The sequence below is a fragment of the Chaetura pelagica genome, unplaced genomic scaffold (assembly GCF_000747805.2).
Source record: "Chaetura pelagica isolate M959 unplaced genomic scaffold, ChaPel_1.0 scaffold343, whole genome shotgun sequence".
NCBI classification, from domain to species: Eukaryota; Metazoa; Chordata; class Aves; order Apodiformes; family Apodidae; genus Chaetura; species Chaetura pelagica.
In genome coordinates, this window is record NW_009952873.1 from 944,272 (window position 1) to 958,634 (window position 14,363).

The following is a 14,363-nucleotide window of genomic DNA, read 5'->3' on the forward strand; positions in this document are numbered from 1 at the left end:
TGTTTATGTCAGATAATTAATTCCAAGGGAAGGACGAAATTGCTGAAAGGCAAAATAACAGAGTGAAAACTGTCTGCAGGTTTTTGAGGTATTTCTTATTGGAAAGGAAAGGCTGAGATTTGCTTTTCAGAGGTTTTAAAGTAGGGTCCAATAGCTATAAAGGCTGGATTATTTGGCACTAGCATGTTGGTTTGTAGCTCTAAATGCTTGCTGTTAGTGTAGGTGCAATAATATGTGCAAAATAATTTATGGAAAAAACAACAACAATACAAGTGCCATAAGAAATGTTTTGCAGAAAAACGCAAGCCTAGTTAGGTGAAAAAAAATATAATTATGCCCGCTTCTGAAAAATGAGAGAGTTCTGAGACAACAATGAAGTTCTGAATGATTGCCAGATCAGATTTTGTCTCTGGATTTGCCGTTTATGTCTATACCCCTCTTGACATCCTGTGCAGCACCTGTGCTGTGCCAGAGACAGCACCACTTTTTTCTTTGGTAAAAGAATGACTATCCCTCTCCATCCTTGGGAAGCCCAGGCAATAGCAATGTGTCCAGCTCTCCAAGAGGGCAGAGAAACTGTGCTGAGAAGCACACTCACAGCTCCTCAAAGATGAGATGTTTTCCTTTCTCTGTTTTGCAGACTGACTTTCAGCATATTGTGTGCTTGCTTGCAAGGTCACCTCTGTGACAGAGGAATTGTGTTCTTACCTTTTCTTACCTCAGAGCAGGTAACCGGGAAGCAACCCAACCGGGAAGTTGCTTGGACATCTTAGTACAGACCATGAAAGCCTGTGGATCTCCAACTGGAGCAAAGGCAGGTGCAATGAGCTGCCTGCCTCCAGCTTGCCTGGGTTCAAGTGTGGGATTCAGCTGGGGTTCAAGGTGTGCCAGTGTCTGAGGAGGGCTGCTCTTTTGTCCCTATGTATTGGTGGTCTCCAAGTGTTATTCCAGATCCTTCTGCTCCCTTTTTTCTTCAGGAGGAGCTGCCTGGACTAAGATAGCTTTTAAGTCTAAAACTAAATCATGTGCTAAGTAACTCTACTAAGGAGTTACAGATAAGATAATAAAAGTCCTCGAGCAATAGGAATTGAAATTCCTTTTTAAAAATAAGTAGAATTAGCAGCTTACTAAGTAACAGGAAGGGAAAGCACTCCATTTCCAATTCAGAGGAGCATCATTGGAAGAATTAACATAACACTTGAATTAAGGTAAATAATTACTGAATTGATTTTAAGTTACACAGGAATAAGACTGCAGTACTAAATTCTGTTCTTTTCACAGAAAATGCCTCACTAGCTATGCACAGAGAGCTGTGAAAGTGCTAGGAGGTTGGGTGCTGGAGAGGACAGTGTGTGGTTCCATGGAGGGCAAAGAGGATGCTCTGCTAGTGCATCTGGGCTGTTCTGGACTAGATGGGATGGGCTGGCCCTGATGTAGATGTGCAAGAGCTAGTCAGGGTCTCCTGCCTTTGACGTGGCCTCTGCCACCTGCTGTGGTACTGGCTACAGCACTCTCCCCCACCTCAACCTCACAATTTATAAACTAGAATTAACAGCAACCACCACTGGGGTTGTTCAGGGACCTCCCTGTGTTAAAATGCTTTTTTCCTTCCACACTGCTCCAGTAGTGCTCAGTATTACTGTTATTACGTGAAGCTTTCTTAGCTTGCTTTTCAGAAAAGCAGCTGCCTTCCGCAGGCTGGTGCAAGCTACCATTATGCTGGGTGGTATTATGTGTGTTGCTGTACTTCTGGCATCCGGGTCTGTCATTTAGATTAATTTGGAAATTGTGTAGTGACTTGAAGAAAACTGCTTTTGAATTGGAGTTTGTTAGCCTGGAAAATAGAATTAGTCCAAAAAACCCTGTAATTGTGTAATAAATGCAATGCTGAATGGTCTTGCATATAAACCAGAGCACTGGATTGTAACTTTTGGTACCTTTTTTTTTTTTTTTTCCAGTATGGGGTACTGCATCCTTTTTGTCCATGGTCTGAAAAAGCTGTCTACATGGTTAAATAAGTGGAGCATTACTATTCTGACCCTCTTTGCTTTACTGTTGCTGCTCTTCTCCTGGAAGACGGTGAAACAGAACGAAATCTGGTTGTCACGAGAATCCCTTTTCAGGTAGGAGTGACCACAGGAGAACACTTGCCTTTCTGTATTGTGTAAAATACCTTTGTTACATGGAATAGTTTCCTTTAGCACAAGTCCTGCTGTTGATGCATTGCTGTGATTAACATTTTGATTATTATAAAATAACATCTACTTTCTGTTTTCTGGCAACCGTGCAAAAACTGGTGTCAGCACTTTATATGCTTATGCACAGACTTTGGTTCTGGCAATCACATTTTTAAGACAGGCTGTTCTTAAATAACTTCAATTCTGTAGATTTACCAATAACGTAACACTTTCCTTTTTACAGACAGAGCAAAAGTTCATTGCAACCCTCCAGAATGCCATAGTACCACTGCTGAATATATTGCATTTTCTTTAGCGATGTTCTTAATGACAAAAATGAAATGCCACAAAGTGCCAAACTTAATGTACCATATTTCATTTTATTTGATTACTCTTTGCCAAGCAGCTCTCTTTACAACCTCATTTCTGTAATTTTTTTTTTTGCACTGAAACAGACGGTTTCATTTTGTATTTTGCTAGCAAATGTATTGCATTTGCCTCCAGCTGCTTTCAACAGTTGTCTAATTGTGAAGTAATTGCTGCCACGCAGGTGATCTGCACACAGGTTGCTTAGCTTTATTTTCTAACTTATTGGCCAGAGCAAAGTTTAATTTACACAGCGCTAAAGGGTATGAAATTATTTTTTATGCCTACACTTTTGGTCTTCAGGAAACACTACTGAAGTCTCCAATGAGCTCTGTTCATGCAATTCTTTTTTTGAAAAAAAAATAATATCTGTAATAGGGGTTTCTTTGCTCCAACATGATTCATTGCATGTCTCCTTGAAGCACTGTTTGCTGTTTAAACAATAGCAGCCATGGTGACCGACCAGTCTGGGCTCGCACAGCAACCCCTGGGAAGCACACCTCCACTCCAAACCCTTCTGGTTAACAGTGGCTGCTCGGAGGAAAGCCAGACACCTTTCCAAGTTGGACAACTGTCTTGTTGAAAGTGGAGTGGAATGATGGCAATTCCATATACCGAGTTGCAGGCATCATCTGGTACCGCGTTGCGTACAGTTGTGTTCACCAGTGTTTAAGAGCACTGAAGTCAATCTGGAGTGGATGACAGGAGGACATCTCCTCCTGCTTAAGAGCACTCTGGGATCATATGCGGTGCCAGGGTTCTGTTACAGCAGAGAAGGATAAGGTTATGTCTGCTCTAGCTGGATACAAATAGACTTCTGTCCAGGCTTCCTCTGTTCAAAGCAGGTAGCAGCCTACAAGCCAGCTCAAATTCAGAAACTGTGCCACTGCTTCAAAGCAACACTGAGCTGGAGCTAATACACCTTGGCTCAACAGAAGGATTTGGTTTTGCCCAGGGTAGTACACAGGGCTCAATGGCTTGGGTCAAGATGGCTCACCCTTCAGCATGGGTCTTTTGGGAGCAATTCGAAGAGAGAGATCTGCCCTCAGCTTCTGAGGAGAAGGTAGAACATAGGTGTGCTCCTGCTGGGTCACCTTATGTCATGTCCCTTCCCCCGAGAGCAACCAGCAACAGATACCTAGAGAAGCAATGTAAGAACAGGGCCAGCAACAGTGATGCTTCACTGCAGTCCTTTCCCAGATTGCAGTAATCTGCAGTTTAAAGACTTCCTGAGTCAGGAGTTACTTGCTTTTTTATTTTTAACAGCCACTGATGGACTTCTCTTCCCTTAATGTCTCTGACTGCTTTTTCAAATCTATTTATAGTTTTGGCTTCTGCAGCATCCTGTGCACTGGGCTCTGTTGTTAAATTACACAGTGTACACACTTAAGATTTCCCTTCTGTGCCCTCTGAGCCTTCTGCCTGATCATCTTGTTTGCTGTCCCCTAGTTTTGCTGTGCTCAATGAGCAGTGAGTAACCATCAGTTTATTACTTGTCCTCTGCCTTCCAAGCCTCTACCCCTATTCCCTCACGTGAGGTTGTAGTCTTTTTCACACTGAAGTTTGCTGTTTTGACCTCTCCTCATATGGAAGCTGTTTCAGCATTTCTGATCCTGCTTGTCAGTCTTTGGTGGGTGCTTTCAAACTCTAAACTGTCCTTTTGAAAAGGAGACCAGAATCACCTTCCAAGACATTATTTGCAGCACAGTTACTTTGGAATTCTTTCTGGTTTTTGTTCTTTTCTCCTACTAAGTCCTGATCTACCACTTGCCTTTTGTGGCCTTTCCTAAGCAGTGGGAGATATTTTCACAGCACTGTCCACACAAACTCCAAGATACCTATTGTGAGTGGAAGCACCTAATTTAGAGGTATCAATCTGCATGCAGATCTATGCAGATTTAGAGTGTGTGTGTGCACACCCTCTGATGTTTGTGCCTCTACTGGAATTGCATTTTGTTTGCCATCTTCTTGCCCAGCCTTCAATACTGTGAGATCCCTCTGCAACAATCTGTCGCTAGCTTTAATTCCTGCAGCAGGCTTCTCATTGCTGACATCAGCAAACATGACACCTCCCTGTTTGCTCCCGTTTCGAGATCTGTTGTGAACAAGTGAAGCAGCCCAGATGCCACTGCATGTCTCTTTGGAATCCTGCTTTCAGTCTTCTCCAGTTGTAAAAACTGTTCACATTCAGGCTCTTTGCTTGCTGCCTTTAACTAGGTATTGATTCAGGAAAGGACCTTCCCTCTTACACTTTGATGCCTTTAAGAAATTGGAAGTCTTTAGTGAGGGATTTTATCAAAAGCCTTTTTCAACATTTAAGTGCACTGCATTGATGTAGGCTATTCTGACTGGGCTATGTTTGGATTTTTCATAAAAGCTTTCCTCAGTTTTAGTACCACATACCTGTTGAGTCTATCAGAGAACAACAGGTCTTCCCAACCGATTTATTTCTGCGTTATACAAGACTGATTCTTCTCTGTTGGATTGTAGTTATCCAGCAGTTAGCTAGAACTAGTCTTTGTTATGGTTTTCCCCAAATTACCTGGAGTGGAAATCAGACTTGCAGGTCTGTTGACCCTCAGATCCTTCCCCTGAAGCCAAATGACATCGTGTTCATCACCTCCCATTTCTCTAGTGCCAGCATTATTGAAATGACAGGCTGCATTCTGCAGCTAATAGCAGCTTCACATTTTATTACCTTTGGATGCATGCTACCAGGTCAAATGGATTTACATCTGTTCTTGGTGTTGATTTGTTTTAAAGCCTCTTTTACTGTCACTTCTATTTGAGACAGTGCTTTGGACTTGCCCCTGTAAAGAAAGGCTCTCATGTGGCAGCCTCCTTCAGTTCCCCCTGTACTGAACACTGCAGACTTGCCCCTGTAAAGAAAGGCCTCCTTCAGTTCCCCCTGTACTGAACACTGGTGCAGATAATCCATTTAGCTTTTCTGCTGTGGTCTTCTCTTCTTCAAGCACTACTTTCAGACCTCCATCATCTTATTTGCCTTAGGGGATCTTTGGCATGTTTTCTATATCTGATGTATTCCATTATTAGCTTTGATGGTTTCAGCAAGTTTTTCCTTAAATCTCTTGGTCTGCCTAATTATGGTTTGTGTTTAACTTGATTAAGTTGATGCGCTTTTTCTTTTTACTTCTATAGTTGTGACACTTTTTTTAATAGTGTTTTTGATTTCTTATAGCAATCTTTCCTATGCTGTTTAACCATATTGGCTTTTTTGTTGTTCTTTTAAGATCTTTGATAGGTGTTACATATGTCTCATGAGTCTGTAATACAGTAGGACTTTTCTTGTTGATGAGAAGAAAATGCAAAAGAAGGATAGTACAGCAACAATATAATACCATCCCAGGAGAGGGGTATCTCTTCTTTGGGGCAGAAGGAGGAGGTTGTATATAGGCTGATGAGGAGGGAGAAGTGGATGGAGGCATGTGCAACAGCAATAAATCAGAAAGGACAGAGCAGGAAGAGATAAGGAACAGTAAAGAAGTATGAGGGAAAATAATAAGGAAACAGGATAAATCTATGGATGTGGGAAAGGAGACATAAATCAACCTACTTGGTAGTCTCTGTGTGTTGATTTATTTTTTTTAAGAAGTATGTGCTGAGAGAATCTTTGCTCTCACTCCTAGTTCTTCATTCTTCTTTCTCCAGTTGCTGCTTTAATTAATTACTTCCCCCCTCCCTTTTTTTTCCCTTCACCTCTACTTCCCATTACTCCCCTCGCTTGGAAGTGTTTCTTCAGAGTCAATCTGTCTCCATGCCGTTAGCTGAGACCTGTTCTGTTACAGATGATTTCTCTACAGTGGTCCAGGAGACATTTGTGTACTCGGCATGTTACCAGTTTTGTGCTTGTTCCCCATTTTGTCCTGTTCTCCAGGCTCACTCCACTTTGACAATTGTGCAGCAGCACAGTTGCCATCTTTGGAACAACCTGCCAGTCTCCAGCCCAGGGGCCAAGTTTTGTGGATGCAGAAATCCTGCTGTGTCCTGGCTGGGAGGGGCAGTATGGGGGAGGATGCTGCTGTCTGAGGGAGTGATGCATTGATACATAGGTGCACAAGCGTGTGTGCTGGGACTAAATGAGAAGCAAATGAACCACAAGAAGTGGCCAGATGTATAGAGATCTAGATGTCTGAGGCATATTATTCCAACAGATCTCTTGAATCTCCAGGCAGTTTGTTTTACTGTGTTGGCAGGTGGGCAGGAAGGGATTATTTGTTAAATATTTGAGGAACTATCCTATAGAGCAAATGCACGGGCCAGGGGGTGAGGCTCCAACCGTAGTCAGTGTTGATATCTGAAGCCAGAGAGAAGGAGGTGAGGGCTGTGGGCTGACCTCTGCATCCGCTGTACTACTGAGTGTTGCAAGGTTTGTCAGGCTGCCACGTTTCCTGTTGCTCCTGGAAAGCATCTGCGTGCACTGCCCACGTCTGTGACGGTGCCTGGGAATGCAGTTGTAACCAGCAAAGAGACTGTATGAAAGTAGCACTTTCTTTGTCAGCAGTTTTCCCTCCCAAGCCAGGTCTGCTGACTTCAGTCATTTGCACAAGCCAACCCAGCCCCAAATGTGGCATTTACTGCTGGGTGCTTTTGTTAATTCTGAAAGGTAGCTCAGCCGAGGAGAGCAAGTCCGATTGCATTTCGTGTATCTTCTACAGAATGGCTTAATAGGGCCCAGCATTGATATCTGTGAAAATCAATACAAGGGTAGGAGGCCAAGGAAAGCGGCTGTTTGTGTCATCCAGAGAATACTTGGCTGTAGAGAGCCTTTATTGATGATAATGATCCTCAAAGCAGAGAAGACCCCATCACTCTCCCTGGGCTCCTGCTGAGGCAGGAGTGGCCTCATTTCCTTGTAAACTGAGCACTTTTCATATGGAAATCACAGAAAATCAATGAAGCCTCTGCCCTGCACCCAGTCACTTTGCAGAACAGAACATGCACTTAGGAAAACAACAGAGGGGAGCACAGGAGACCTTCCCAACTGAAGTGGGATTTGGGTAATGCTGGCATCTGTGGTTGGGAAGTACCGGGGGCAATTTATTTCTCTGATTTATGGCTAACAGGCTTTTGCATTTCCATGGAGAGAAAGTGTTTGCCTATTGTAAAAGGGTACACGTACAACATGAAAGGGTTTGCCTATTGTTTATTTTCCATGTATGTCACTTACTGCTGTTGTAGAAGTCAAGAGGGAAGGAAATCCTCTGGAGAAGTGACGTCGATTCTCGGTGGGCTAGTTTCGGGCTGGAGCCAGATGGGTGCCATAGGTTTTCGGAAGGGCACGTGTGTGCTGAGCCGGGGAAGAGAGAAACAGGAGAGTTTGGAAAAGCACGTTGGAAAATTAGATTGAAATTGTGAGAGACTGGGGGCTTGCGGGAAGCCGAAATGGAAAAACATTGTGTTCTCCTTTGTTATTTATACCCCACCCTTTTCCTGCTGGACTTTCGTTGTGGACATTATTGTTTCCCTTGTCAACGAGCAAGCAGCATTCTTGAATCAAGAATCAATTAGCAGAAGCATTTGCCTAAACTCTCCTTAAAAAATCCCCTCTCCTAAAAAAAATCTCCTCTGGGTCCAGCCCTGTGTTTGCTACTACCTCCCACAGCACAGAGGCTTCAGGAAGCCTCAGTCATCACTACGTGCATTTGCAAAATGAAACACCCCCCTCCCCGCCCGTGCAAGGAGAATAAATAGGTCAGGGAGTGCGAGCAGTGTGATGCAGAAGAGAGCATCATAACAACCTGAGCCAGTTCCTGCCTTTCTCATGTCGCCCCCCACCCAAAGCATGCAGATGAAAGGAGTTTTATTAGTGACGTTTTAATAAATGGGGCCAGCAGGATTAATAATAAATTCCACTTAAAGGGAAACAGTCCGGAATTAAAAATATTTAAACATATGCATCTTGTTTTTCAAACTGTAGCTCATTATAGCTGAGGTATGTGTGCATGTGTAATGTGCTCCTCACCGTTAACTCAGTGTGCTCTGTTTCAGCGGGGGCTGCAGCACAGCCAGCAACCACTGCACAGAGCTCTGAGAGAGCAGCAGCTATGAGTGCCTGTCCATGTCTCTGCCTGTAACGCTGGCACTGATGTAATGAAACGCTTTCTGTATAAGAATTAATATTCCAGTAATGCCCAGAGGTTGTAAGTGTGTAGTTAATAGCTCCCAAGGCCAATGGAAATTAACACAGTTATAGCAGTCACACATTACTTGCTGCTGGTGCAGTATATCTTTGTGAAAACCAATATAGAAAATCATTCTCTTAAGAATAGCATCAATTAACTGATTTAATTCAGCGATTAGTCACAAAATGTCTTTTTCCTGTAGTGCTCCCAGTAAGTAATTTGGAAAATACCTGATGATTAGGAAGCCAAGTGCAAGGTGTATTTTTAATGTCTGTAGGCAAACTGTGGCTGTGTTGTGCTGAACTCTGTAAAGCAGCCGTGGGTGAAGCACTGGAAGCTCTAACAAGTAGGCATTAGTGCCACTTCTGATACCACTGGCTGCAGATAACCAAAAAGATACCTTATTTGCCACTATGATTCTCTAGCACCAATTTACAGTGAAATCCCCAACAAAGGGTTTCCACAGCTGTGGGTGTGTTCTCCCCATGGGAGAGGATGTGCACCCCATGGGAAAGGGTGTACACCCCATAAGTAGGGGTTTTGCATGGCCCTGACTCATTGTGATCAGCTGCCCTGCCCACCAACGTTAAACAGGAGAGACAGACAAGGTGAAGCAGCAAGACTTTGACAATTCCTAATCCCTGCTTTTCCTACTTGAGGTAGGAGGGTCAGAGATGATGGGGGGAGAAAAGGCAGCAGCTGGCAGGGATCTGCTTGTGAGCAAGAAACAGCACTCTGTCTGCTTGTACATGAACAGATTCATCCATCCTTACTTCCTATTACCTTAGAGAGCCCATATTTATGGGCTCTGTAAACGGAGTACTGACTTCTCTGGATTCTTGCAGGGGAAGTGTTTCCATGGTGTACGTGCTACTGTGATTTCTTTCTCTCTTTAACCTTGAAATGGCATTTCCTCTAGCTGTGCAAGGTGTACCTTGCTTTCTGTGCTCTCAATTAAGTAAATAAACATATGCTTGCTCTTCTCCTTTCCTCTTTGTGCCCTCATTATTAATTCCAACTGTTGAGTCCACACTACGTGGCAGGGGAGATGAAGGGGAGGGATGGGGTGACTGTGCAGCCCTGTGCTCACAGTCATATGTTATAACATGAGAATATACAACTTGCCAGCTAAAGGTGAGAGCCCCATTAGCCCTCACCTCTGGGCCATACTCTGCTCAGCGCTAAGTGGTGCATACATGCTGCTGAGTACCCAGAGTATACTCTGCATCCTCTCTAGTGGCTGATGGGTATGGAAAAGGTACCTTCCTGCTGGTACCTCAGGCTGACAGATTTAAATCAAGATTTTCATAAAACACTTCATGACACTCAAGTTTAAGCAGGGAGCCTGTGATGGCTATATCATGGAAGGTACTACATACTTTCCCCTCTAAATATTAGCCTTTTTAGGATCTTCAATTCCATACTTTAACACTGGACACTTTCAATAATCAGTTTGACAAGGTGCTGGGCCATCTCATCTAAACCATTTTCTCACCTACAAAGGACAAGATGATCCTTGAGATCCCTTCCAACCTGGCATTCCATGATTCTATGAATAATTCAGAGTTTGAAATGCAACAGCATCTGGCCACAGAGTGTGTTGCAGTGTTGGTGTTAGAGGTGCCCACAGTGACACACAGTGACAGTGGTGTTAGAGGTGGCCAGCGTGAGATAAATCACTGCCATACATGTATGTCAGCCTGGGACATGTGGTGTGCTAGTGTGTGGGGCAAGCTTGGGGTTGCAACATGAATGAGTTGTGTTGGCATAAGTGCACAGGAGATGACAAGGAGCTCAAAATCCAAGCAGACTTCTCAGAAAAAGGGGGCGTGAGAAGAAGGCAGACCCTGGGGAAGGTGAGATAACCTGGCTGCTAACACAGTCCTGCTTCTGTTCCTCTTCGCAGCTCAGGAGTGAAGACCCTGCCCCACAACGCCAAGGTGCACTACAACTATGCCAATTTTCTGAAAGACCAGGGCCGTAATGCCGAGGCCATCTACCACTACAAAACTGCTCTCAAGTAAGTCCTTGGAGGTCCTGGTGGGGCTCTGGCTGTGCAGTGCAGCCTGCCATGGCTGATGGGTATGGAAAAGGTACCTTCCTGCTGGTACCTCAGGCTGACAGATTTAAATCAAGATTTTCATAAAACACTTCATGACACTCAAGTTTAAGCAGGGAGCCTGTGATGGCTATATCATGGAAGGTACTACATACTTTCCCCTCTAAATATTAGCCTTTTTAGGATCTTCAATTCCATACTTTAACACTGGACACTTTCAATAATCAGTTTGACAAGGTGCTGGGCCATCTCATCTAAACCATTTTCTTACCTACAAAGGACAAGATGATCCTTGAGATCCCTTCCAACCTGGCATTCCATGATTCTATGAATAATTCAGAGTTTGAAATGCAACAGCATCTGGCCACAGAGTGTGTTGCAGTGTTGGTGTTAGAGGTGCCCACAGTGACACACAGTGACAGTGGTGTTAGAGGTGGCCAGCGTGAGATAAATCACTGCCATACATGTATGTCAGCCTGGGACATGTGGTGTGCTAGTGTGTGGGGCAAGCTTGGGGTTGCAACATGAATGAGTTGTGTTGGCATAAGTGCACAGGAGATGACAAGGAGCTCAAAATCCAAGCAGACTTCTCAGAAAAAGGGGGCGTGAGAAGAAGGCAGACCCTGGGGAAGGTGAGATAACCTGGCTGCTAACACAGTCCTGCTTCTGTTCCTCTTCGCAGCTCAGGAGTGAAGACCCTGCCCCACAACGCCAAGGTGCACTACAACTATGCCAATTTTCTGAAAGACCAGGGCCGTAATGCCGAGGCCATCTACCACTACAAAACTGCTCTCAAGTAAGTCCTTGGAGGTCCTGGTGGGGCTCTGGCTGTGCAGTGCAGCCTGCCATTAGCCAAGCCTTTCCCGCTGGGCATGGAGCGTGTTGCTTGCTCTTCATCCCCAGCTCCTTGGGGCAGCTCAGCTTTTGGAGGCTGGGAAAGTTCCCTGGCTCGATGTTTGCATGTCACTAAATGAGGTAGCCTGGCTTCCCTCCAGCTCCACGTGTGTGTTATGTGTGTGTGCACTTCAATATATGAGATAGAAATGTTACCATAGCTACACATTGAGCAATGAGGTGTCATTTACTTGGCTGAATGTGTGCTGGTAAGCAGGAGGTAGTTGTCATAAATGCATTTTCAGGTTCCTGGGCCATTTATCTTAGTAAATTGTTAATGGTGCATGCCTGGAAAATGCCAGTGCTGTAGCCATCTGAAGTGCAGTAATAATAATAGTACTTACTACTTGTATTGAGGCTTCTGTCCACAGAGCTTTGCATGAACACTAAGCTAATTGATCCTGAAAATGTTCCTGTGCAGTAACAGGATAAATATAATTACTGTGGTTCTGTAGAGGGGGATGCTGAAGCAGGAGGGTGAATTGCCTTGCCCATAGATGCATGGTAAATCTGGGCCTAGGGTTGGGCTGTAATATGGCACATCTCCTGTGGTATCCCTGAAGGACCCTTCTGACCACGTGTGAATGGGGTCACTCCCTGCAAGCAGCATCCCCCTGCTCACTGCTCCTGCCGGGGCCTCACCTCTCCCCGCTGCCTGGACAGTGCTCAGCGCAGCAAGCAGGTCTCTCCAGTTCTCCAAACTTCTCCCTTCTGGTCCTGGGGGCTTGGCAAGCCCCTCAGGGGAATTAGGGCAGGAAAAAGCAAGGGAGAGGTGGTGGTGGTAAAGGAAAACAAATGTGGAGGGTGCAGATAATATCTTTGGAAACAAGAGCATATGTGGGAAGGACAGACAAGGTGCAGAGGAGTGGCTCTGATGGAAAAGGGCAGAGCTCAGCTCCATAGGACACATTGGGAAGTGCAAGAAGTGTTCTTTCCTGACACATGGTGTGGCAGGAAACTTCAGAAATTACATATAAGTTTTGTCTCCTGGCTAGCTGACAGGGTTATACCAATGGCCCTCCAAGGGCTCCTAACCAACCCAGGTTAAGCTGGGAGGACAGGAGTTCATTGTCACCAAGAAGGGCCTAAACCTGGATGAAGGTGATTTTTAGCTTTTTTTAGCAGCATCTTGTTCTGTTTTACCATGCCGGGCATTTAGGAAGTAATTTAGAAAAACCTCCATCCTATTTTTTAATGTTTCCAGGAATGGAAAATCTAGCAAAACCATCACTGAAGGTTAATTACCTTGGCTATTGAAAATGTTCTCCCTTATTTTTAGTCTGACTTTTTTAACGTCAGCTTCCAGTTATTGGATTTGTTTACAGCTTTGAATGCCATGCTAAAGATCCCATTACCAAAAGTCTGTTTTCCATAGAGCAATCAACTCCTCCCTTAACCTGCTGCTGGATGCAAACTACTGATATAGCTTGTGCTATTTTCAGTGTTATCTGAGTTTTTGCAGTCCTCCAGTCATTCCTGTAGCTAGTCTCTGAACTTTCTTCAACTTAGCAGAAAAGTCCATTGCAAGTTAAAACAAGAGGAACTAACGAAAATTATCCAGGTCCTACAGTGAACATGCTAGTGCAAACAGTAAGATAACTGCTCCTACAGACATTGCCCATGCTTGTGTAAATGGGATTTCCTGACAAGAGATTTTGCTCTTCTCTAACTCAGCAGCACCCATTTATTATTATTATAATGCTGGCTTCTGCTCTGCAGTATTTCAATTATGAAAGAGTCTGTTTTGAGAGCTGATTGCAATCGTTTCCTTAACTTTGTTAGATAGCATGGTTTGTGCTGGTGATATTGTTTACAAAGCAACCAAAGCCGTGTTGGGGCTTGGAGCCACACAGAACTAACTGTGCTCTTCTCTAGGTGCTCAGTGTTTCAGTGGCACTGGTGCTAGTGCTCCACTTGCTTCAGTGATTTCAGGATTAATTGGCAGTTTTCTTATTTTTACCCCTCTTCCCACCCTTGTCACAGGGAAATTATTTGGGGCCTGTGTAGTAAGCAACCAGACAGTGCAGGTAGGAAGTGTAGTGTGTTGTCCTCTTGAGGATTACTTTCCACATTTTCCCCTCAGAGATACCCCTTCTGAAATGCCTGGGACTGTGTGTGGGCCTTGCAGCCTGCTTTAGGTGTCTGTGCATGATAAGTTGTGCTGAAGCAGTGGACTTCCTGCCAGAGTACAGGAGATCAAAATATCAGATCTGCCTAGCGAGCAGATCAAGAAGGAAATTAATAAGGAACGGGAGTCACGGTAAGGAAGTGAGGGCACAGACTGCCACTGCCACCACCCGGGAGCTCCTGGGAGGTAGGAAAAGGAGAGCAGCATCACCTCATACCTGCTCAGTCTGTGGCACTTGGGAGATGATGGCTCATCCAGCTGAGTTATAAAGCTTGTGCCAAATTGCAGTGTAGATCTGCTTGATCTCCTGTGAATAAGTTTAACTGTTTGCTAAACAGTAGCGATCCAGTCAGTCCAGACTGGGCTGCTTGAGCTGCTTGCAGTTACCATTCCACCAGCGTAAGGATTCATTGCCACGTGCTGCTTCTCCTGCCAGAGGCGTTGGTTGCCATGTAGCTGTTTAGGGAAGCAGCAGCTCCTGTCAAGTAGGCAGGTGATATTGTAGCTGTAGCTGTGGGAAAGGATATTGAAGTGCACACAGATTATGTAATGAAATAATAGCAGTTGAGTTGAAATCCTGGGAAAGCTGATCCCTG

At 44.5% G+C, this 14,363-nt stretch overlaps 1 protein-coding gene across 1 annotated transcript in view; it reads left to right on the forward strand.

The window, feature by feature from the left end:
* The window catches only part of TMTC1 (transmembrane and tetratricopeptide repeat containing 1), a 132,177-nt gene that overhangs the window by 84,803 nt on the left and 33,011 nt on the right, over positions 1-14,363 (forward strand). The window contains exons 9-10 of the mRNA XM_009995190.1: positions 1,959-2,123; positions 10,593-10,706. Of these exons, the coding sequence (XP_009993492.1) occupies positions 1,959-2,123; positions 10,593-10,706 (279 nt within the window). The remainder of the gene's footprint in view (positions 1-1,958; positions 2,124-10,592; positions 10,707-14,363) is intronic.